This window comes from Gymnoscopelus braueri, assembly GCF_963280865.1.
Source record: "Gymnoscopelus braueri genome assembly, chromosome: 1".
Classification (NCBI taxonomy): domain Eukaryota; kingdom Metazoa; phylum Chordata; class Actinopteri; order Myctophiformes; family Myctophidae; genus Gymnoscopelus; species Gymnoscopelus braueri.
The window spans coordinates 60518879-60541639 of record NC_137603.1 but is presented as its reverse complement, the minus strand read 5'-3'; the positions used below and the strand labels follow the sequence as shown (position 1 = coordinate 60541639).

The window sequence follows — 22761 nt, the reverse complement described above, 5'->3', positions numbered from 1 at the left end:
AGTGTACAAATCTGAGTTACAAAATGGACAAGTCCACTTTTTATGTGCAGCAACTTGGAGTTGCGTCTTGACATACGTACTTGTGCTTTAGAAAATCCAGTTTGATCGATTGATTTAAGCGAAACACTGAGGATGTTACCGTGTACAGAACGATAGTCTTTTTCACCTTTGAGTGACTTGGGTTTGTGACAAAAAGTGTCTCAGTGTTGCATGACGGAACAGACAGACAGACAGACAGACAGGCAGGCAGGCAGACAGACAGACAGACAGACAGACAGACAGACAGACAGACAGACAGACAGACAGACAGACAGACAGACAGACAGACAGACAGACAGACAGACAGACAGACAGACAGACAGACAGACAGACAGACAGACAGACAGACAGACAGACAGCAGTGGGTATAAACGATATGAATGAGGAAAATAATGTGGGCTCTTGTCAAACGGGCTGACAGAAGCCAGGGGAGAATGAAGGAGAGAGAGAGAGAGAGAGAGAGAGAGAGAGAGAGAGAGAGAGAGAGAGAGAGAGAGAGAGAGAGAGAGAGAGCGCGCTAAGGGAAAGCCCGGCGTGTTGTTTCAGCCCAGCAGTTGTTGCCCTGTGCGGTAATGTAGTGGCGACAGCTGTCTCTACGTTATGCCCCCCCCCCCCCTCCCCCCTCCCCTTAGCCTCAGCTGTTGCCCTGGCCCACGGACAGCTGTTACCCCCCACCCCACCACACCCCCCCTCGCCCCCATGGCCCGGGCTGCAAAAGACCTCATTTATCTGCCAGTGGGTAGATTTGGGTGGGGGGGGGGGGGCAGTGACTCAGCTGATGATGTGGAGGACCGTGACGGCCTCCACACAGGGACAGCCCCTACTACCCCCCTCTATCACCCCCTGTGTACACTGGGACATCTCTGAAAGGCCCCTCCAGGGCCATACCTGGGAGACTGGAGATGGAATATATACCCTAACAAACAAAAAATAATCACACCGAGTGTGAAGTGAGCGGTGCTATTTATGAGCGAAGTTTTAAGTTAATGTCATCATGTGTCTCGCTAGCCAATCACAGCACGTCCTGCAAAGATAAGTATTCAGACCCTTTGCTATGACACTTGTATATTTGCACCGCTCGGTGCTCAAAAACAACAGTGGTCATCACAGTGATGGAAGCTCACTTAAAAAAGATTTTTTTTGAAGTGAGTGGTGCTATTTATGAGTTATTAATTTCATCATGCGTCTCGCTAGCCAATCACAGTACGTCACAGCCAATCAGCCAATCACAGTACAGCGAAAGACACATTTTCGCGACGGAAAGAAAAACTTTCGCCACGGATGGGTCCCAAACCCACTTATAGGAGCGGCTACACCGCTCAAAAACGTGTGTAGACTGTTCATCCTTGTACCCTAAACCAGTGGTTCTCAAACTTTTTCCATGTCAAGGACCCCCAAATTGATTTGACCACGGACCTCCATCTGAAAATGTGTTGTGCCCGAGACCCCCAGAAGCAAAGATTTGAGTTAAAATTGAAAGTGCTTGCTTTGAAAATAAATGTATTCTAAGATTTGCAAAAATATATATATACGTATACCCCGAACCATGTATGACTGTTATCATTAAACCATTTACAGATGATGTTGTGCTTTAAATATAACCCAAGACTGGACATGGATCTTATGGATTGAAATATACAGTAGTAGACCATGGATTACAAACAAAATGTAATTTTCTTTTCAGTTTTTTCTGAGCTTTTTATGCCTTTATTTAGAGAGGGATAGGGAAAGTAGGCTGACAGGAAATGAGGAGAGAGATGGGGTGTGACACGCAGCAAAGGTCGTCAGGAACGGGAGTCGAACCCGCGTCAGGCTGGCATTGCAGCCTTAGGGTGCCTGCCTGCCTGGACCGTCACGCTACGTACGGCCCAGGCCTTTTCAGTCCTAACTTGATAAAAAAAAAAAACACATTTAAATCAGGTACTCTTAGTGTTTAAACAGGTTTAACGGACCATTTGGATTATTGAATAGATTCCCTTTTATTAAAGTTTGTTTCATGCTTTTACCTCATGTTTAGAGTTTTTGTGGGTTTATTTGAAGAAGGAACCATACATTGAGAATCGGCCCCCAAATTTCTGGCAGGATGTTACCACTCATCCATCACTAGGATTATGTCGGCGCACAGCACATTACTCAAGGCTGGTTTTGTTCAATTAGCTCTCTCTCGGTGCACGTGGGGACCAGAGCCCCAGGCTAATTTTTCATCGCCGCCCGGCAGCCCGCCAGCCAGCCAGGAGGGGCTTATGAAGAGTTCCTGTCTGAGTTCACGCCAGGGAGAAAGCAGAGCCGGAGAGAGAGAGAGAGAGAGAGAGAGAGAGAGAGAGAGAGCATGAGCAGAGCGAGAGAGGCTTTCTCATTTCCTCCTCCAAAGTAACTTATAATAGCCTGTTTAACCCATTAAGGCCGGGAACGCATCTGTGTCATTTTTAGATTTGAGCAAAAAAAAAAAGCTTTATTTTACACTTTGGCGATTCAAAAAATAGCAGATATACAAGCTCGTAGTGCGGCACCGAGTGCCACGCTACGAGCCTGTAGATATGCTATTTTTTTAAAGATTGTGAAAATGTGTGCAAATCTGTGAATATATATATATATTATTTTAAAGCAAATGTTTTTAACTCAAATATTTGCTTCTGGGGGGTCCCTGGAACAAAGTATTTTGAGATGGGAGGTCCGTGGCCAAATACATGTAATTTGGGGGATCCTTGACAATTATGAAAAAGTTTGAGAACCACTGATATAGAAACAAACGTTTTTTTAGAAAACTGTTGGGAAGACATTTGTAGAATCGGCTTCAGGTCTTAATGGGTTAATTAAAGGGTCTTTTTTTCATTCTTTCTTTCTTGGGGTCTGTGTGTTATGAAGGGCCTTGAAAACTCAGATGCAGCTGAGAAGAAGAAAGTGGAAGTAGAAGTGCATATTAAGAGACTTTCCTGGGAATTAATAGATGGAAAGTATTATTCTAAACAGTTCCCCTTTCGAGCTCAAGAGGAGATGTAATCTTCATGTTTGTCAGAAACAAACTCACGTTTGGGCTTCTGCTCTCCCTCTCTCTCTCTCTCTCTCTCTCTCTCTCTCTCTCTCTCTCTCTCTCTCTCTCTCTTTCTCTGTCTCTCACTGTTTTTGTTGTTGCGCTCTTTGAAATGCTGAAATACCATTTTAGGTATGATGATGGGTGAGAAAAAGGTCCTCACGGAATCATTTAGGACGTCGTCTCTGTCGGCCGGAAACTGTTACTTTTCAGGATTGAATTTCAAAGCTTTCGAGCTTGTAGATCTGCTACTTTTGATGCTTTTGTGTGATGCTGTAGTATGATCAAGTAGGGCGTTAATTTACGGAAAAAAACACAAAAAGTTAGAATATGGAGATCGATATTCTGCATGTGTTTCATAAGTACTACTAAAGTGTTTTCACTAGATACTGAAAGTAAATTCTAGTTGCTACATTTACACTATTGCTTAGCTTAATAGTCTGTTGAAAGGTTAAGCTACACATCCTCTCTAAAAGGGATATCTTTTTCTGTGAAATTCTTTCCTATCGATGCTGCTGTCTCCGTCTGCACATCTGGAACATACTTTATTTCAACTGTCAAGCAGTCAGACAATTGTGAAAAAAAATCTAAAAACTAAAAACAAATGATATTGATAAAGAAAATATAAATAAACTCAGTGTACAGTGTGCCAAAACAAGATGCCGCGCTCAATGGTTTGAGTTACGCATTTTATGGAAAAAAATCTCTCAACACCAAACTCTTCACAGATGATCCCGTTATTTCTCCTGTTCTGTGTAGCTTATAAATTACTCGGTAAAGTAACAGTGACAAATCTCATCCGTGGTTTGGATTTCCCCCACATCCCTCTGGTATTAATGTGTCCAAAAAAAAAGAAAAAAAACCTCCGGCTCCGGCCTGGTGTATTCTTCAAGTGGCTGGCAGCCATTTGTCAAAACGGAGAAGCCTGGTATTGACAGTGCGTTTTCACAAACAAGCCCTAAATGACGGAGAAGTAACCAAAACAAAGTTCCCCATCTGTACTTTAGTGCTACAAGCAGGACCGCTTTTTCCCAGGATGTAGGCGAGGGTTTGGCGTGCGTCCATCCACCGGAATGCCTGATTTATATTTGGTCGCACACTGGTGTCATGCACCCAGTGGTGTTATAAGTAACTAAGTACTTTTTTTTATATTTACTTAAGTACTGTACTTAAGTACACTTTTGAGGAATTTTTACTTTTTACTGGAGTATTTCCCATTTTCAGTAGTTTTACTTCTACTCCACTACATCTCAGAGGCAAATATTGTACTTTTATTCCACTACAATTATTTGAAAACTTTAGTTACTAGTTACTTTGCAGATATAAATTATTACATTATAAAACATACATTAACCACTTTTGCCCTATTTTATACCTAGGCTGTTTGAAAATAGACGATCTACAAGCTCACAACGTGTCGCATCGCGACGCGTTGTGAGCTTGTAGATCTGCTATTTTCAAACATTTTAGTACTTTCACTTTTGGTACTTTAAGTACATTTTGATACCAATACTGTATACAATACTTTTACTCATCTACTCATGTCAATTTTGAATTCCGGATTTTTACTTGTAACAGAGTACTTCTACATTGCAGTATTGATACGTTGTGAGCTTGTAGATTGGCTATTTTTGGGTGCGCAACACCCGCTTCCCCACTCAGTATATATCTCTTAATGGAAGCCAGACGGTGCACCCAGATGAGTCGTGGTCTGGACACCACTTCATGTAAATAACCTGGAAAGGCTCGGTTGTTGTCAGAATCCATTTAGGGATATTTGATGGTATAATGCATCGCCTCCTGTTGCATGGTTTGTTTGGCAGGGCATAGCCGTTGGATGAAACTGCAGCAAGGGAGAGAGAGAGGAGGATGAGAAATGTTGAATTTGGAATCTTTGACATGTGACGAGCAGATGTGGATTCCTTGTTTCTTCCACGATGATTTACAGCAGATCAAATCAACTTGATTTACTTGTCTTCGTGCCATGCAAGGGCTGGAAATGAACCTCTGGTATCGCCGCAAAAAAAAAGCCATTCAGAACTTTTGCCACATGATACATTTCCCCCCGAAAATAAAATGCGATTCAGAACTCATACTACAGTACACTGTAACTTGCTTGCTTCTGGGCACTTAGTTTAAATGCATGGTTGTGTTGTTAAGTGTAAAGAGATTAAGTGGCCTTTCAGTTGTGGGTTTTTGGGATGCGGTAATGCAGAATGAATTAATGTAGGCATCTACTGTATATAAGAGTTTTTTTTCAGAAGAACATGCAGCTGAAGGCCCTACACAGGGACACAGTTGTCTTACTCTGAAAGATCCTGCGAGGTTGTGTCATAAAATCTATTACGATATAATCGTTAATCACTTGAATCTGATTCTTACTTAGTGATGACATTCCTGTCTCTTGTTTTGTGTGGATTGAATTGACCCGCGCTGTGATGCCTCCTGCACCGTCATCAGTTCATTAACCACTTAAACCCCATATGGTTGAGCAGAGAGCCCTCAGGGCTCTATGCTAGTGTCTTTTCAGTTTTCTGTTATTGTGGGGAAAGCGTTCGCTGAAAATAGACGATCTGCGGCGCGTTGTGAGCTTGTAGATCTGCTATTTTCAGAGTGCAACACCCTAGTGCAACCAAACATAAAATCACTTCTTCCCCACTTGTCCCTCTCTAACATTTTAGTCTTGTTTTTAATTGTTGACGAAATTGTCAGTATATTTAGTCTTAGTTTTAGTCATCATAGCTTAGTTTTTATTTAGTTTTCGTCAGTGAAAAAAGGTAGTCGACGAACATTTTTCTTCATAGTTTTAGTCGACGAAATCAACACTGCTGCGCAGTTGGTTTCATGTTTGTCCAGTTAGGATCGTATTCAGATCATTGGATGAGAAATCCACCCACGCTGTTTATCCACACACTGCATGTTTGATCACAATCTGGGGAGCCATAGACACGTCCAGCATCCAGAAAGAGCCAAAGCGAGAGGTTTTCATGATGTCCGAGCCAGGCTGTTATCGCTTGGGGATGATATTGTTCCCCAGCCTCTTTTTAACCATGAGCTCATTAAGTAGCGGATGTGCTGTGGTGTACGTCAGTGTGCGTCCCCCCAGTGTGGAAGTATGTGGGAGTTCTTCCCCATTCTTCCACACGTACAGCTTGTGTTTAGCGTTGCCAGATTTTGTGAGAGAAATAAGCAACCCAGGTCTTAGGAAAACAAGCCCAAAAGAAGCGACTGGAGGCCACATGAGCACTTTAAACCTATATACTGTACACCGGCTGTTTGAAAATAGCCGATCTACAAGCTCACAACGCATCGCATTGTGAGCTTGTAGATCTTCTATTTTCAATAAATCTTGGGAAAAAGGTTTAAAAATCAAAATATTTTAAAAACATTTTAACAAAACAAATCTAGTTTGATGGGGATACGCGGACAATTACATATTAATTTGGGGGTTCTTGACATGAAAATGTGTTGAGAACCACTGGAAAACAAGCCCAAATAAACAACTACATTTTACAAACAAGCCCAAAAAACCCACAACTACCAATAATAATTTACTAGCAACTTTACAGAAAAACAAGCCCAATAATCACTTATAATAAGCGTACATGGCAACGCTGGTCCCGGAGTGGAAGTATGTGGGAGTTCTTCCCCATTCTTCCAACGCGTACAGCTCGTGTTGCAGGATGCAGTCCAGTCATGGGGAAGTGATGCAGTTTGAGTCTGAGAGATAAAAATAATAACCTCGCCACAAGCAAGAGAGCAGCAACATGAAAACAGAGGGAAAATCAGGATGTCCGTGTGCTGTTATGACAGCATGTTATTGTGTTATTGTTATTGTGCGTGTGTGTGTTCAATGTGTGTCGGTCTTTGTATGAGCGGAGAGCAGGATACAGCTCTCAACCGCGTTGTTATGAAAGTGAATCAGCTGTGTGGTTGAGGGTTCTTCTAACGCAGTGGGTTTCCCCAAGCACAGGCTTTGTTGTGATCCATCTTGGATCGCAGACCCATTTTTTATGGGTTGCGAAACCTCCTAACCCCATATACTTTTTTGTGTTTTTTCGTATATAAACGCCCTACTTAATCATACTACAGCGTCACACGAAAGCATCAAAAGTAGCAGATCTACAATCTGCAATTTTTTTATTTGAATCCTGAAAATGAACAGTTTTAGACATATGAGGTTCCCACTTGACAGAGATGATATATATCTGGGGCCAAACATTATTCAAAAGATTTTGGAAACCCTTTAAAAAATGTAATCCAAAAACGTTCCAAAATCTTTTAAAACAAATGAAAATTGCACAACTACAAGCTCACAACAGGTCGCAATAATGCGACACATGAGCTTGTAGATCGGCTGTTCTTGGCATCTCTGAAATAGGTCTTAAGTGATTAACTAACATTGACGTATTATTGTACATCTGGGTCCCGTGGATGACACCGCGCTTCTCTTCTGACTCTCAAGCTGAAATCGTTGGGGAACCAACACCCGATCTAATGGCAGCCCTCCTCTCTTTCTCTCTCTCTCTGTCTCATCTATCATCAGGTAGCAACCAGTGGCCTCGTGCTGGCGGACAAACCCCCTCCTCCCCGAACTACGAGAACTCTCTTCACTCACTGGTAAGACCCCCACAGACCCCCCCCCCCCCCCGAGCTCCCATCCAACACACTCTCACTTTTGTAGTGCAGTAGTTCTCAAAAGATTTTCATGTCAAGGACCCCCAAATTTATATGTGTTTGTTGCCAGGGACCCCCATATAAGAGATTTGTGGTGTTGACATTTTACAAAATTATTCAAAATTTATTCAAGCTCACAACACGTCCCATCACGACACGTCGTGAGCTTGTAGATCTGCTATTTTTTGTACAGCCAAAGTGTTAAAACAGGGTTAAAGTGGTTCAACGTATTTTTTTTATGCGATATTAACCACTCAAACCCCATATGGTTGACCCGCAGGGCTCTACTGTCTTTTATGTTTTCCGTTATTGCAGGGAAAGCTTTCGCTGAAAATAGCCGATCGACAAGCTCACAATGCGTCACAACGCAATAACGGATGCCGGGGTTTAAGTGGTTAATTCATTCTGCTGAGGGGTGGGGGACCCCCTCGAACTCCCTCAAGGACCCCTGGGGGGGTTCCCGTGCCGCACTTTGAGAACCACCCGTCGTGGTAATGGATGCTCGGAGCTAAGATGGGTTTAGCCTTGGAGAGCAAGAAGGAGCGATAGCATTACAGGGGAGATTCCTAGTTGACAAATGTCGTTGAGAGGGGGGGGGGGGGGTTGTTGAGGGTTAGCAGTACTGAACAATACCTGTTCCCTCGGGGCGAGCCCTGCCATCTGTCCTCTGCTTTCGTGGGTTCCAGGCAGTGTTGCCATGTCCGCTTATGATAAGCGACTTTCGGCTTGTTTTTATGTGAAGTCGCTTGAAAATATTGGTAGTTGCAGGTTGCGTTTTTTTTTGGGGGGGGGGGGCTTGTTTCTAACAACGTGTGGTTGCTTATTTGGGCGTGCTTCCTAATGCTGTTTAAACCAGTGGTTCTCAAACATTTTCATGTCAAGGACCCCCCCCCCCCCCCAATTAATGTGTAATTGTGCTCATATCCCCATCTGAAAACCTTTTTGTGCTGGGGACAATTATGTTGTTAAAATATATATTTTTAAATATATATTTTTTACTTTTTTCCACGATTTTTGGGGAAAATGGCTGAGCTTGTAGATCGGCTATTTTCACATAGCCGATGCATATGGTTTTTAAGTTCTCATGTATTAAGTTACTTCTTTTGGGCTTGTTGTCATACACCTGGTTGCTTATTTCTCTCGCAAAATTTGGCAACACTGGGTTCCAGGGTGGGGATGACAGTTGGGGGATGGGGGCTAGAATGAAGTGCGGGGCTGGGCTGGGCTGGTGGGATAGTGAAGAGCGGAGGACTTGGCAGCTGTTGCATGGAACCACTGCCTCCAGATTCCTGCGCTGCTGCCTTCTTTTTTTTTTGGCGACCACAGCAACGGACCGGGATCACCTTTCATCCCACATAACAACCTGATGCCCGCGTCATGCATTCACAATTTGGGGTGTGGGGGGGGGATGGAGGGGGTAAATATTTACCCCACCAGCGGAGCTATGTGCGGTACGCCATCTCCTTGTAAAGCCCCGGGGGGGCAGAAGGACGGACGGCCTGGGAGTGGTAGAGAGGAGGGGTTGTTACCGTAGTCGTCCAAAACAAGACAAATGTTGATTATGTAACAACGATCTTTCAGGGTTCGATTTGTAAAAAAAAAACCTGGAGGGGGTCATTTCCACTTAAGCCCTAAATTCTTCTTTTGTACGACAAATAGTGGAAATAGCTTATCAGATCTTGATCAGAGCTTGTGAGCTATTTTCGCTATTTTTCAATTTTGAAATAATAAAAAGTCCCAAAATAGGGACTCCAGGGTTAATGTGAAACTCATTCACTGCCAGACTTCTTTCTGGCTGTGTTTGCCCACTGCCAGACATTTTCGTTTTTTATACGTTTTCAACGTTTTCAAATGTATATCCGTTATGATCGCTTGTCTGACTGTTTTTAAACAAACACGGTATCCGTGTGCCTCGCCAAGAGAAGAAAAAAAATCCACCCGCGATGGCCCCTTGGCTTGTAACAGCATGTGAATATTAGCCCCCCCTCCGGAAATCTCATTTGTATTTGATTTCAGGATAATCAAATGCAAATGAGAATTCCGGAAGGAGGGGGGGGGGGGTGTGAATATACCATCTCTAGCCACAAATGCACGCTTTTCTTACCTTTCCAACTGGACACAAACAAACATTCCACACGGCCCCTTCTGTTCTAGCAGCACGTTGAAAATAACATGTCTCGCGAAATCGAAGATCGAGCCGTTTTAATTAAAAAGTTAAACAGGAAGTGGACGGAGGCGGAAATCTTCGGATGGCGTTATTTCCGGATCCGGGTGAGTGGAAAGTGAAACTGATCACTCGGGTGATCAGTTTCAGAGTTACAGAGAACAGTGCGATCTTTTATAAAACGATTAAAAAACAAAAAGTCGTGAAAGTCGCCCATGGCAGTGAATGAGTTAACATAAGTTTTTTTTTCATAAAATTGTGATATTATCAAACATAAATACAAAACATATCAAGCAGTCTACATTTCCCCAAAAGGAAATCCATGTATTTAATTCACTCTGCCCAGAAGCAGGGATAAAATATTTCCCCACCGGCCATAAAAATTAATGACCAGAGCAAATCCAACTCTGACAATCTTAAATTCTGTCCAAAAAAAACCCTGCTTTTTATTTATGTCTTTTATTTGAAGACGGCCTCTTGTCTTGATCGTCTTCTCCTTTTCCTTTTCATAACACTTGTCTTATTCCTATTTGACCTTTGCCAGAAGAACAGAGTTCACCAGCAGCTCCATGAGCATCTTCAGGATGCCATGTCTTTCTTAAAGGATGTCTGCGAGGTATTCTTGCCCTTCAGATGGAAGCTTTTTTTTACACCATCCATCCTCTCATCAGCCATACACATACCTCTTCCTCCCATCATTAGTTTCTGTCTCAAGCTCGACTTCCAGTCCACATTCCTCACAGTGAAATGCAGCTCCACTAATTTGTATTTATTTCTTTTAATTATGTAATTTTCATGATTGTTCTTTCATTTTTTTTTTGCCATTCCAGCTTGCAGTGATATCACCTTAGGTGCATATACAATAGGACGTTTAAACTCAAAATAAAATAGTTGTTTGTACTCGTGAGGGGTGCATCTGTTTTTCCAGTTTGAGGAAAAATAGAGTAATTGTATGAGCACTCGTTAATCCACCCCACTTCAAGTTGAAATGGCTCAAACCTCATGCATTTGGATTGCGTTTTATTTTACACTTAAGATGTTAGTTTTCTTTAATTTCCCCCCTTTTTTTTCAAGTTCACGCCATTATAATAATCAATCAGCGTTCTCAGGTTGTGTCCTAACGTTGTTGTTATTAAGCTCGCTGTTGTCCCTCTCTCTGTCCTCTCTGTCCCTCTCCTCCTCATCCCCCTCTTCCGTCCTCTTCAGTCTCGGATGGAGGATCGTCTGGACAGGCTGGACGACGCCATCCTCGTCCTGCGGAACCACGCGGTGGGATCCACCGCCAGTCTGCCCGGCGACATCCACAGTCTGCTGGGACAAGCACAGAACGGGCCGCTCGCGGCCCTCGGGGCCAATTTCCCCGCCTCTGCGTTGGTTTCGAGTCGGACAGCAGCGATGGTATGTGGACCTCATTAGAAGCACCTTGAGCTTTTTGAAGGTTTTAGGTATGTAGAATATCGTTGCTCTCGGGCAGAAACCTCCTATCTCCATATTCTAACTTTTTGAGTTTTTTTGTAAATTAACGCCCTACTTGATCATAATACAGCATCACACAAAAGCATCAAAAGCAGCTCCAATTTGACCTTCAACTTTAACTGAAATTGAAAAACTTATAAACGAAAAAAAGAGAGGTTTCACAGTTTCACAGTGTTCAATCAACACACCCTGAATGCAAAAACAGCGTAAAACTGACCTTTTTTTTTTACCTTTACGGGACCTTTAAGATTTAATTAAGGAAAACACAAAGAAAACATTTCTTTATTTCAAGTATTCATTCTCATATTCACGTACAACTTTTCCAGACTCGCTGCAAAACAAGGCTGGGGCCACCTGTTCAGAAATTACTCGGCTGCCATGTGCAAAAAAAAAAAACAGATCAGTTTTCCACATAGGCCAGTTGAACTGCATACTGACATATTTTCCATAAGTGTAATGCCTGGCTTAAGGCTTTCCCCTGCTCCTTGAGGAAGGCAGTATACACAAGGGGTGAAGCAAGTCAAATGAGAAAAGCAGGCGTAATGGAGTGGAAGTTGTTCTTTAGTCTGGAAAGTGTTTGGTAGCTGTCGGGTGGACACCTTGTATGTCCAAAAAAAACGTAACTTTTCAGGAAATGGGAAAAAATAATAATAACCTGTGTTCCAATGGATCCAATGTAGTCATTATTTAGTCACAAGCTCTTTGGACCTGGAACACCTATACGTTGTTATACCTTTCAATCCGGGAACACCTTTATGTAACATTAGCTGTTGCTATGGCAACATATGTTTTAAAATCTGATGTTTTTCAGAAAACTTAGGTCTTAGGATTTAGAAGGCATTTTTAAAATCGGTCTCAGGTCTAAATGGGTTAATACTTTTCATTTGTTCAATATTCATAGAAACCCACAGACACACCTAAGTACTTTCACTTTCAAAATATCACAAATTGCAGATCTATAAGCTCACAACGCGTTGCAGCACGACGTGTTGTGAGCTCTTAGATCGGCAATGTTTTACCACTTTCTGATCTACTTTGTCATGCACAATCACTCGTGCATGACAAAGGAGGGCATTCATTTTACGACAAAAACATAAAAAGCTGAAACTACGGAGATACAAGGTTTCTGCCCGGCAACAGCAACGGGTTTGCGTCAGTGTTGCCATGTCTGCTTATTATAAGCGAATTTGGTCTTAATTTTCTGTAAAGTTGTAAATTATTGTTGTTTTTTTGGCTTGTTTGTAAAATATAAGTTGCTTATTTGGGCTTGTTTCCTAATGTTGTTTAAAGCAGTCATTCTCAAATATTTTCATGTCAAAGACCCCCAAATTAACACATTGACTGCCAATCACGTAGATCTACGCGAACCGCTTAAAAGCCGCCACGTGCCAATCGCGTAGATCTACGTGAAGTGAAAAAAAAAAAAAAAACTCCTATCCACTTCCTTGTTAACTTAAAACTTAAAAATGCAGTATTTCGGCTCCTGAGTACTTTTTTTTTTCCAATGAAAAACAATGGCACTGGCTAAAAAAATATGAAATAATTCTGGCAGTCATATGTATTTGACTCCCCCACCCACCCCATCTAAAGATATTTGTGCCAGGGACCCCTGTACCAGATTTGTGTTGATAAAACGTTTCGAAAAATATTCAAAATGTTTCGCTTTTTAATTTTTTCAATATTTGTTTGAAAATAGCATGATCTACAGGCTATTTTCAAATAACCAATGCATATACAGTAATAGGTTTAAAGTGCTCATGTGGCCTTACTGGCCTATAGTTGCTTCTTTCTGGCTTGTTTTCGTTGACCTGATTGCTTATTTCTCTTGCAAACTATCTGGCAACACTGATTTGCATGTTGCACTCCAAGACTGTGCCTCCAGAGAGCTGGAGGAATGCAGGCCTCTGTGCAAAAATCATGACGTTTTCACCCAACCTCCGTCTGACTTATTTCATTTTAAAGAGCGTGGGGATTTGAGCACATCTGTAGAGCAATGGTTCCCAAACGTTTTTTTCGTGTCAACGACCCCCAAAATGATATGTTATGATATATTTGGCTGCGGACCCCAACCATCTCAAAAATAAATTTGTGCGAGGGACCTCCTCCAGAAGATTTGAATTAAAAAAGTTTGCTTAAAAAAAATATATACTGTATATATTCAAAGATTTGCACGAAGCGACGCGCTATGAGCTTGTATATCTGCTATTTTTGAATAGCCAAAGTATACAATATGGTGAAAGTGGTTCAAATGATTGGGATGCTGATTTAACTAATTTTACTGGGGACACCTGGGGGTCCCCGAACCCCACTTTGAGGACCACTGCTGTAGAGGAAGTTAAAAAATAAGGGACCGATTCGCTTTTGAAATCATATTAACTGTATAGCTATCTTATCATAACCTCTGTGGTCCAAAATGACACATTAATCAAATTGTTAAAGGAAATATGCAGAATATATCCTACAAAAATATATATTTATTTGCCCCAGTTTGGGGGCATTTTGAAACTTCTGGCCTACTTGTCTTATGTCCTCCTTAGACAATAACTTTGAGGATAAACAGTATATCGTCTCTGTCGGGTGGAAACCTCATTATGTCCAAAACGTACTACTTTTCAGGATTCAAATTCAAAAATAGCAAAAGTAGCAGATTTACAAGCTCAAAGCGTGTCGCTTCGCGCCACGTTTCGAGTTTGTAGATCTGCTGCTTGTTTTGATACTTCTATGTGTCGCTCTAGTCTAGTATGATAACGTAGGGCATTCATTTACGAAGTTTTGTTAATAGTGTCAAAATCCTTAACCCTATTTTATACTTTTGCGGTTCGAAAATAGCACATCTACAAGGTCACAACAACACGTCGTGTTGCAATGCATTGTGAGCTTTTTTTTATTTTTAAGAATTTGATTTAAAAAAATGAAATCCCTGGCACAAAAAATCCTTTCCAGATGGGGATCTGCGGCCAAAATACATGTCAATCTGGGGGTCCTTGACATGAAAATGTTTGAAAACCCACTGATGTATATTATTATTATCATAACTACAGTCTCTTTACTTGTTTCTGGTTCGTTGCTTGCACCAGGGACATGTTGATGTTGTGACATCCGTCAGGGACTTGTTGATGTTGTGTGACATCCGTCAGGGGACATTGTGTTGACGTTGTGTGTGTGTGTGTGTGATCCCTGGACGGTTTGAGGGAAGCGTGTTTCTGGAGCGAACGAACGAACGGCGTGCTGGACTCAATCGCTTCTTGTGTCGTTGGTATTGAATAGAATCTGGCTGTATTTTGTTTGAGGGTTTGTGTGTGTGTGTGTGTGTGTGTGTGTGTGTGTGTGTGTGTGTGTGTGTGTGTGTGTGTGTGTGTGTGTGTGTGTGTGTGTGTGTGTGTGTGTGTGTGTGTGTGTGTGTGTGTGTGTGTGTGTGTGTGCGTGCGCACTGTCCACGGACACAGTGCTTCCTGTGTTGGGGAGAGGGTCCCCTCAGACAGACACGGCCAACAGTGGAAACAGTATTCAGATTCTTTTTTTACTTAAAGTAAAAAAAAAAGTAAAAGTACCAAATACCACAATTTCAAGTCCTGTATTCAACATTTTACTTGTCTTAAAGTACAGAAGTATTGGCAGCAAAAAATACTCGAAGGACCAAAAGTAAAAGTTATTCAGAATGTCCAATTTTTGTCAAAATTAATTTGTCGAAATGTTCCAAAAGTCTTCCGAGCAACAACCTTGTGATCTTGTTAGATAGGCATTAGCTGAAGTGTAAAATAGGGTTTAATTGTTAAATTGGTTAAATATATTTTGTAATCATCTAAATCTGCAAAGTATCTAGTAACTAAAGCTGTCAAATAAATGCTGTGTTTATATTTGATTAGTATAACGTCTCTGTGGGTTGGAAACCTCACGTCCAAAACTGTTACTTTTCAGGATTCAAAAAGTGCAAAAATAGCAGACCTACAAGCTCGAAACATGAAACGTCAAAATATGGAGATAAGAGGATTCTGCCGGACAGCAACGATTAAAGTCTCAACATTTGTTATACTTTTTGTTGGATTTATTCAAAGAAGCGAGAGAAAGCACCTCGAAATTTTTACTTAAAGGTATCATGACATTCATTTTCACTTTTTTTATTTTCAATGTTTTATTTGGGGTTTTATGACCTCAATTACACCCAAAAAACCTGAACTTAAAACATTCAGTGGATTTTCTGTGGTCTGGGGTTTTCTGAATAATTAGGCTGAAAAGTAATCTGAGCTTGGCCCTTCGACAGTGAGGTCACTGTCAAATAATCCCGCCCACTCTCCTCCTCGCCCCTCCCCTCCCCTATCCTTTCCTTTGGGGGGGGCGGAGCAGAGGCGATGATTGACAGGCAAAATCCCTCACCAGCGACACCCGCAGGCAAAGATTTCTTTTTTCATTGCAGTTGAAAAGGCTTTAGAAATGTGAGAGAAAAACACCTGCCATTGATCACTGGAATGGAATTTTCACTTAAAACTTTTTGTACACTTTTGAAGGACCAGGACAAAGACTTTGAATGTGGTGTAAAAGTGAATGTCATTAAACCTTTAAAGTACATTACTCGAGTAAATGTACTTTCCAGCACTGTGTGCCCAGGGAGGGACACAGTGCTTCCTGTGTGTATTGGGGGGGGGGGTGTCCCATTGGGGGGGGGGGGGGGGGGCAGCCACGGCCCACCAGCCTCAACACAGCCACGGCCCCAAGCCTTTTACTCCGGCCAAACCCCCTTTCTCCCCGCCCCCCCCCCCTCCTCTCTCTTTTCATCGCCTCTTTTTAACAACTCAGGAAATCTGAATCGTTGGAAGAAGCGTGTGTCTGAAACCCTCCACCCAAATAGAAAGGGTCCCCCCTTCCTCAGCTGTATGGTAATCAGTGCCTCCCCGGCCCCCCGTGAAAATGGATGCCGTTCTTCTTCTTCTTCTCCCTCGCCCAGAAGAAGAGCCCCCGCGCCCCGCCCTGCCCCACACCGCACACACCCCCTAGTCCCCACCGCACCCCACCCCACCTCACCCTCCTCCTACCAGACAAAGAGTTGTTTTGGACACCTGTTGAGAGCGCAGCTAGAGATTAGCGTTTAGCGCTGAGGCTAAAGGGGAGGGTCCACGGGGGGGGGGGGGGTGGGCTTTGGGGTTAACGGAGGCCAACAGTGACTGTGGATCAACATTCCGTAAGACAAAAATGGAGAAGACAGACCCCCCCACCCCACCCCACCCACCACCGCCAAACCCTTTTAGCGCTGTTTTCCAGGGGTGGAAAGATGTACTCCAATTTTGTATTTACTTCAAGTGAAAGTAGCAATAACACAACGTAGAAATACGTAGTCTGTTCACAAGGACAAGTAATGTGTTCACTATGTAACTGTCCTCTTCTACCCCGGATTTGAACCCGGTTTCCTGCGCAAGTGCTGACATTTTTACCATTGAGCTAATAGAGTCTGCCTGCTTGCTCAGGGGATGCATTTAATCTTGACCATCAGGTCAAATTATTTAGTCAGATCCTGTGTCTAGGTGAGACATGACCTTTAGCACGATCTAAATGTGAGACACAGAATACAACCACCACAATTGTATAAGTTATATTGTATTAACATACTCTACCATTCAGATTATATAAGTTATATTTTATTAACATTCTCTACCATACAGATTGTATAAGTTATATTTTATTAACATACTCTACCATTCAGATTGTATAAGTTATATTGGATTAACATACTCTACCATACAGATTGTTTAAGTTATATTGTATTATCATACTCTAGTCTACAGATTGGACAGAATCACATTTTACGCTATGTTCACTTGAGTAAGGTAAAAGTATCTCAATATTGTACTTAACCCATTAAGACCTGAGGCCGATTCTAAGAATGTTTTCTAAATCCTAACAGTTTTTCAAAAAAAAAAATTTTTTTTAAAATACAAATATAAAATATCTCAAAATATTTTGTTCCAGGGACCCCCAGAAGCAAAGATTTGAGTTAAAAACGAATATATATATATATATATATATATATATATATATATATATATATATATATATATATATATATATTCAAAGATTTGCACTTTTTTTTTTTAATGAATCTTAAAATGACAGATGCATTCCCGGTCTAAATGGATTCCTTCACAGGTGTTACCAATGATACTAATGAAGGCTCTGTTCCATTTAGTGTAACACAGTGGTTCTCAAACTCCTTCATTTCAAGGACCCCCATAACTCTGAGAGTTATGGGGGAAGTAGGACATTACTTGAGTAAGGAAGTACAGTACTTGAGTAAATGCGCTCGGCTACTTTCTCCACCAGTGCCCTCAGCAGCACTTGCTTTCCCCCCGTCTTCCCGGCTGCAGTTCTCAGAAGGTGAAACCAGATATGTGCAGAACATGTGGTGGAAACCTCGGGGGAAAGGGAGACACATTTGCGGTGCGAGCGTGATGGAGGCTTCACGGTTATGAATGTGGACAGAATAACAAGGAAAACGGTCAGGGCTCTTGTGTTCCAGCGGGGTTTTTTTCAGCCCTGGATTCTTTTGGGAAAATAACGGAACACAAGTGCATAGTTTGTCTCTTATTAGACGGTGGTTAGAAAGTTGAAGTCTTCCGAAGGATGTGACCGATGTGTTTACGACGCTCTATATAAACAAGGACAGGAGGAAGAGGTTTTCATGAAGGCTTTCAATATTATTACTGAGTCCATTATGAAGGTGTTTGTAGAGAATATATTGTATATTGCATATATCAGTGGTTTAAAGTAACTACTGTAAGTACATTTACTCAAGTATTGTACTTAAAGGGATACTTCACTTTCACATAAAATAAACATTAAAAAAATATTTTTAAAAAATGAAAGAAGTTATGGCAAAATAAAGGCCCCCTCACACATTAGTAGGACACTCTAATGCGTGAGGGGGCCGTGATTTTTCCATTACTTTTTACATTTATTTTTAATATATTTTTTAAATGTTTATTTTATGTGAAAGTGAAGTATCCCTTTAAGTACAGTTTTGAGGTACTTTTACTTTACTGGAGCATTTCCAATTTTCAGTACTTTTACTTCTACTCCACTACATCTCAGAGGCAAATATTCTACTCTTTAATACTCCACTACAATTATTTGAAAAGTTACTAGTTACTTTGTAGATTTGGATTATTATTACAAAACGTACAGTAACCACTTCAGCCCTATATACATTTCGGCTATTTGAAAATAGCAGATCTACAAGCTCACAATGCGATGTGATGTGAGGGGGGGCACTCTTTCAGGATGCTCGCTGAAGGTCATTCTTCCCTTTTTTTGGGGGACTCCTTTCCACTTCCGTCGGAAATGTAAGCGGCACGTGGTCAGACATTTCCATTGTGGTCTCATGTATTCAATTCATCAACACTGCATAAAGATCACCTCCTTTAATCCATTCAATCCGGGAACGCATCTCTGTCATTTTAGATGTCTTTGGCTATTCAAAAATAGCAGATCTACAAGCTCATAGCACGGCACCGAGTGCCGCGCTATCAGCTTGTAGATCAATTTTTGAAAAATCGTAAAAATGGGTGCAAATCTTTTATATATTTTTTAAAGCCAACATTTGTCACATATTTTGTTCCAGGGACCTCCAGAATCAAAGATTTGAATTAAAAATGTTGTTAAAAAAAATGTATTCAAATATTTTGCACAAAATGTTCAAGATTTTCCAAAAAATAGCAGATCTACAAGCTCGGCACCGAGTGTGCCGCGCTACGAGCTTGTAGATCTGCTATTTTTGAATAGCCAAAAGTATGAAATAATAATACAGCTAAATTCTAAAACGACACGGATGCGTTCCCGGTCTTAACGGATTAACGGACGGTGTCAGGTAAAAACATTCTAGCTGCTTTGCTTGTGAAGCTCCTCTCTCAAACGTGACGTATTGTCAGATGACTATAGCCTTGTCCTTGACCAGTCCTTGTCTCTGTGTGTGTGTGTGTGTGTGTGTGTGTGTGTGTGTGTGTGTGTGTGTGTGTGTGTGTGTGTGTGTGTGTGTGTGTGTGTGTGTGTGTGTGTGTGTGTGTGTGTGTGTGTGTGTGTGTGTGTGTGTGTGTGTGTGTGTTCTTGCTCCAGGGGGGTGCCACCCACCATCGTGACGATGCCAGCCTGAACAGCAGCCATGGAGGGCTGCCCAGCGCCGGCTCCACATCCAGCGCTGAACTCAGCCACTCAGTGGAAACCTTCAGAGGTCTGGCTCACTGTCTATATAAGCACACTGTGTATATATAGTTGTTGTTGTCGGGCAGAAACCGTTTATCTCCATATTCTAACTATTGTGTTATTTTTTGGGGTAAATTGACGCCCTGCATGATCACACTACAGGTTTTGAATTTGAATGCTGAAAAGTAACAGTTTTGGACTGTCTGAGATTTCCGCCCGACAGAGATAATATACCATAATATGATATCATGGAATCCTTGTATCTCCATATTACATCGTTGGTTTTTCTGTTAATGCCCTATTTTATACCGTCATATGACAGTATAACTGCCATGTTTTATGCCGACGTACATGCTATGTATGTCATACATATGTATGACATACTGTACATATGTATGTCATACTGTATAAGTATATTGTGGGGAACTGATCAAGGCCAAGACACAGCAGACAGGGTACAAACCCAATAAAGGGCGTTTATTCAACAGCCAGGCTCAGAGAGCATTGTTTATACGTTTTTGTTAAATCAAAATAATAATGTTCAACAGAAATCCATCCCGGGTCCGGGGCTTCCATGCATCATAACATTTGCATTTTTACATCTCTCCGTAGGTTGCCTATGAGGTAAAAGAAAGAGTCCTTTAGTTCTACATTTCACCAGCAATTAGCATTGTGAGGGAAATAGTGGAAAGATCGCTTACCGCCTGTAGCACACGTCTGTTCACCAGGAGAGCCAGTGCGGCTGGTTTTGAGGTTTGGTGCCACACTTAGCCGGTCATCGCAGGTGCGCTCAGTTGGGGCTGATTCATGAGGGCGATTGGTAGGTAACGCCCCTCTATGACGCAGCCCAGGCTGCTGCGCTGTCTGTAGAGCCTCTCTCTGTCTCTGTCCCACTGTCTCTCCATGGTGTGGTGCTTACCTAACAGGCGGGTTTCCCAGCGATACTCCACAATATACAATATATATTGTCATAGCAAAAATAGCCAATACAAGTTTACAGGGCCCAAAACAGCGACACCAGGTTGAAAGTGGTTAAGTCTGTCTGTGGGTTTTTATAAATCAGAATCAGAAGACTTTATTGCCATGACATGTAGACATGTTAGGAATTTGGTTTGTAAGTAATAAATAAATAAAACATTTAACCAATTAAAAATGTTAACTAAATAATAGCTACATTGGATCCTATGGAGAACACAGGTTATTTTTTCCCCACTTTTTCTGAAAATGTACCGTTTTGGGACATACTGTAACAAGATTTCTAACCCAACAGCGAAGATATTGTCTCTCGCGGGTGGAAACCTCATAATTATGTCCAATATTGTTTTCAGGATTCAAATTCAAAAATCGCAAAATGCAAGCAGATTCGATTGTGGATCTGCTACTTTTGATACTTTTGTGTGTGACGCTGCAGTATGATGAAGTACAGGCGTTAATTTACGAAAAGTAACGCAAATATGGAGATAAGAGGTTTCTGTCCGAAAGCAAAGATAGCATTATAGTGTGATATTTTCTTTTATGTTAATATGAGTAGATCGGCCATTTTCAAACGATTTTTTTATACATTTTCAACTTGTGAAATGGGACATTCTGCACAATGAGTGCTTTTACTTTTGGTACTTTAAGTACATTTTGATCCCAATACTTTTGTACTTTTACTCAAGTACATTTTGAATTCCGGACTTTTACTCGTAACAGAGTGCTTCTACATTGCAGTATTGATACTTTTACTTAAGTAACAAATGTTGAGCGCTTTTTCCACCACTGATTGTGTGCCTGGCCTGTGTGTCTGCAGGTCTGGCTGCAGGCCTGGCTGGACAGGTAGCGGCCGCTCTGGAGCTGAAGCTGGAGAGCCAGGACAGAGACGACCACTCCTCTGACGACCTTAATTCAGACGCCGAGGGAGACAAGAGAGACATCAAGACTCCCAGGACAGGCACCCGGACGAGGTGGGCGTCATGCTTTACTCTCCTTTATCTGATATCGCACCGAGCTGTGAATCCTCTGCTCTCTCACGATTCGATGTGTACAGCAGCCATATTGGAAGAAATTGGGCCTCTTCCTTACTTCCTTCACAGGCGTTACCAATAATACTAATTATTAAGGCTCTGTTCCATTATGGTCAAACAGAGTCAGGGTGCTGATATTGTACATGTCGGCTCACTGGAAACACTCTGCTACACCAGTGGGTCTCAAAGTGTGGTCCAGGGACCCTCGTGGTTCCTTGAGGGGGATTCCAAATGGCCTCTTACAGGAGTGTAACTCTGAGAGTGTACACATTGAACCAAATCGCTCTCAGAGTTATGGGGGTCCTTGAAATTAAGGAGTTTGAGAACCACTGTGTTACACCAAATGGAACAGAGCCTTCATTAGTATCATTGATAACACCTGTGAAGGAAGTAAGGAAGAGGCCCAATTTCTTTACAATATGACCGCTGTGCACAGAGCCTATTCCGATTCTTGGGGTCACGATTCGATTAAAAAACGTAATTTTTTTTCAATTCAACACTATTCTCGATTCAAAAACGAATTCCCATTTGAAAATGATTCCCATTGAGTTTTATCCTTAATTCAATTAACGACAGTCATATTGTTTTCATCTGGACTTTAACAACCAAGTGTAGCCTAGTTATTCCTAACAGTTCAAATAGAAAATTATCTTAGATCAGGTGTAGTTCTATTTGATGCAAAAACACAACGTGATTGCCTTGATGCAAGTAACATTAACGAGTGGCTACGAGCGTCAGCTGGACAGTGACACGCTGCACTTTGAATATGATTGAAGACATAATAATGTTTACTATGATTATGGTAAGCTTACACTTCATATCACACTTCATATCACCATACAGTAAAAACTCCTGTAACTTTCACCAGAAAAAACATATTTTTCTTAATAATTTTTGGAAATTGTGAATTGATTTTGAATCGTTGATGTTAACTCTTTGACTGCCAGAGTATTTTCATAAAGTACTCCCCCAGTGCCAGCAATTTTCGTGTTTTTTTATTTTTATATTTTGAATTTTTCTCATGAAAATAATTTAAGGACACATAATGTAAAGACCCAGCACAAATCCGCCACTAGAGCGCAGCACATGACAGCTTGATCATGTCGTTGGGTCTCTCTCACCCTTCTTCATAGATTAGACAAGGAAAGACATGAAAACGGATGTGACGTCCCCCCAGATTG

At 41.6% G+C, this 22761-nt stretch overlaps 2 protein-coding genes across 4 annotated transcripts in view; one reads left to right on the top strand and one right to left on the bottom strand.

Moving 5' to 3' along the window:
• tcf12 (transcription factor 12) overlaps positions 1 to 22761 on the top strand; it is a 174982-nt gene that overhangs the window by 144591 nt on the left and 7630 nt on the right. For 2 of the 3 annotated variants that reach the window (XM_080436664.1, XM_080436663.1), the window contains exons 16-20: positions 7617 to 7690; positions 10456 to 10527; positions 11118 to 11309; positions 19488 to 19602; positions 21367 to 21520. In XM_080436664.1, the coding sequence (XP_080292790.1) occupies positions 7617 to 7690; positions 10456 to 10527; positions 11118 to 11309; positions 19488 to 19602; positions 21367 to 21520 (607 nt within the window). The remainder of the gene's footprint in view (positions 1 to 7616; positions 7691 to 10455; positions 10528 to 11117; positions 11310 to 19487; positions 19603 to 21366; positions 21521 to 22761) is intronic. The other variant, XM_080436665.1, reaches the window with a different exon arrangement.
• LOC308091208 (disintegrin and metalloproteinase domain-containing protein 10-like) overlaps positions 21924 to 22761 on the bottom strand; it is a 486352-nt gene continuing 485514 nt past the window's right edge. The window contains exon 17 of the transcript XR_013933681.1: positions 21924 to 21959. The gene's annotated coding sequence lies outside the window, so the exon portion shown is untranslated. The remainder of the gene's footprint in view (positions 21960 to 22761) is intronic.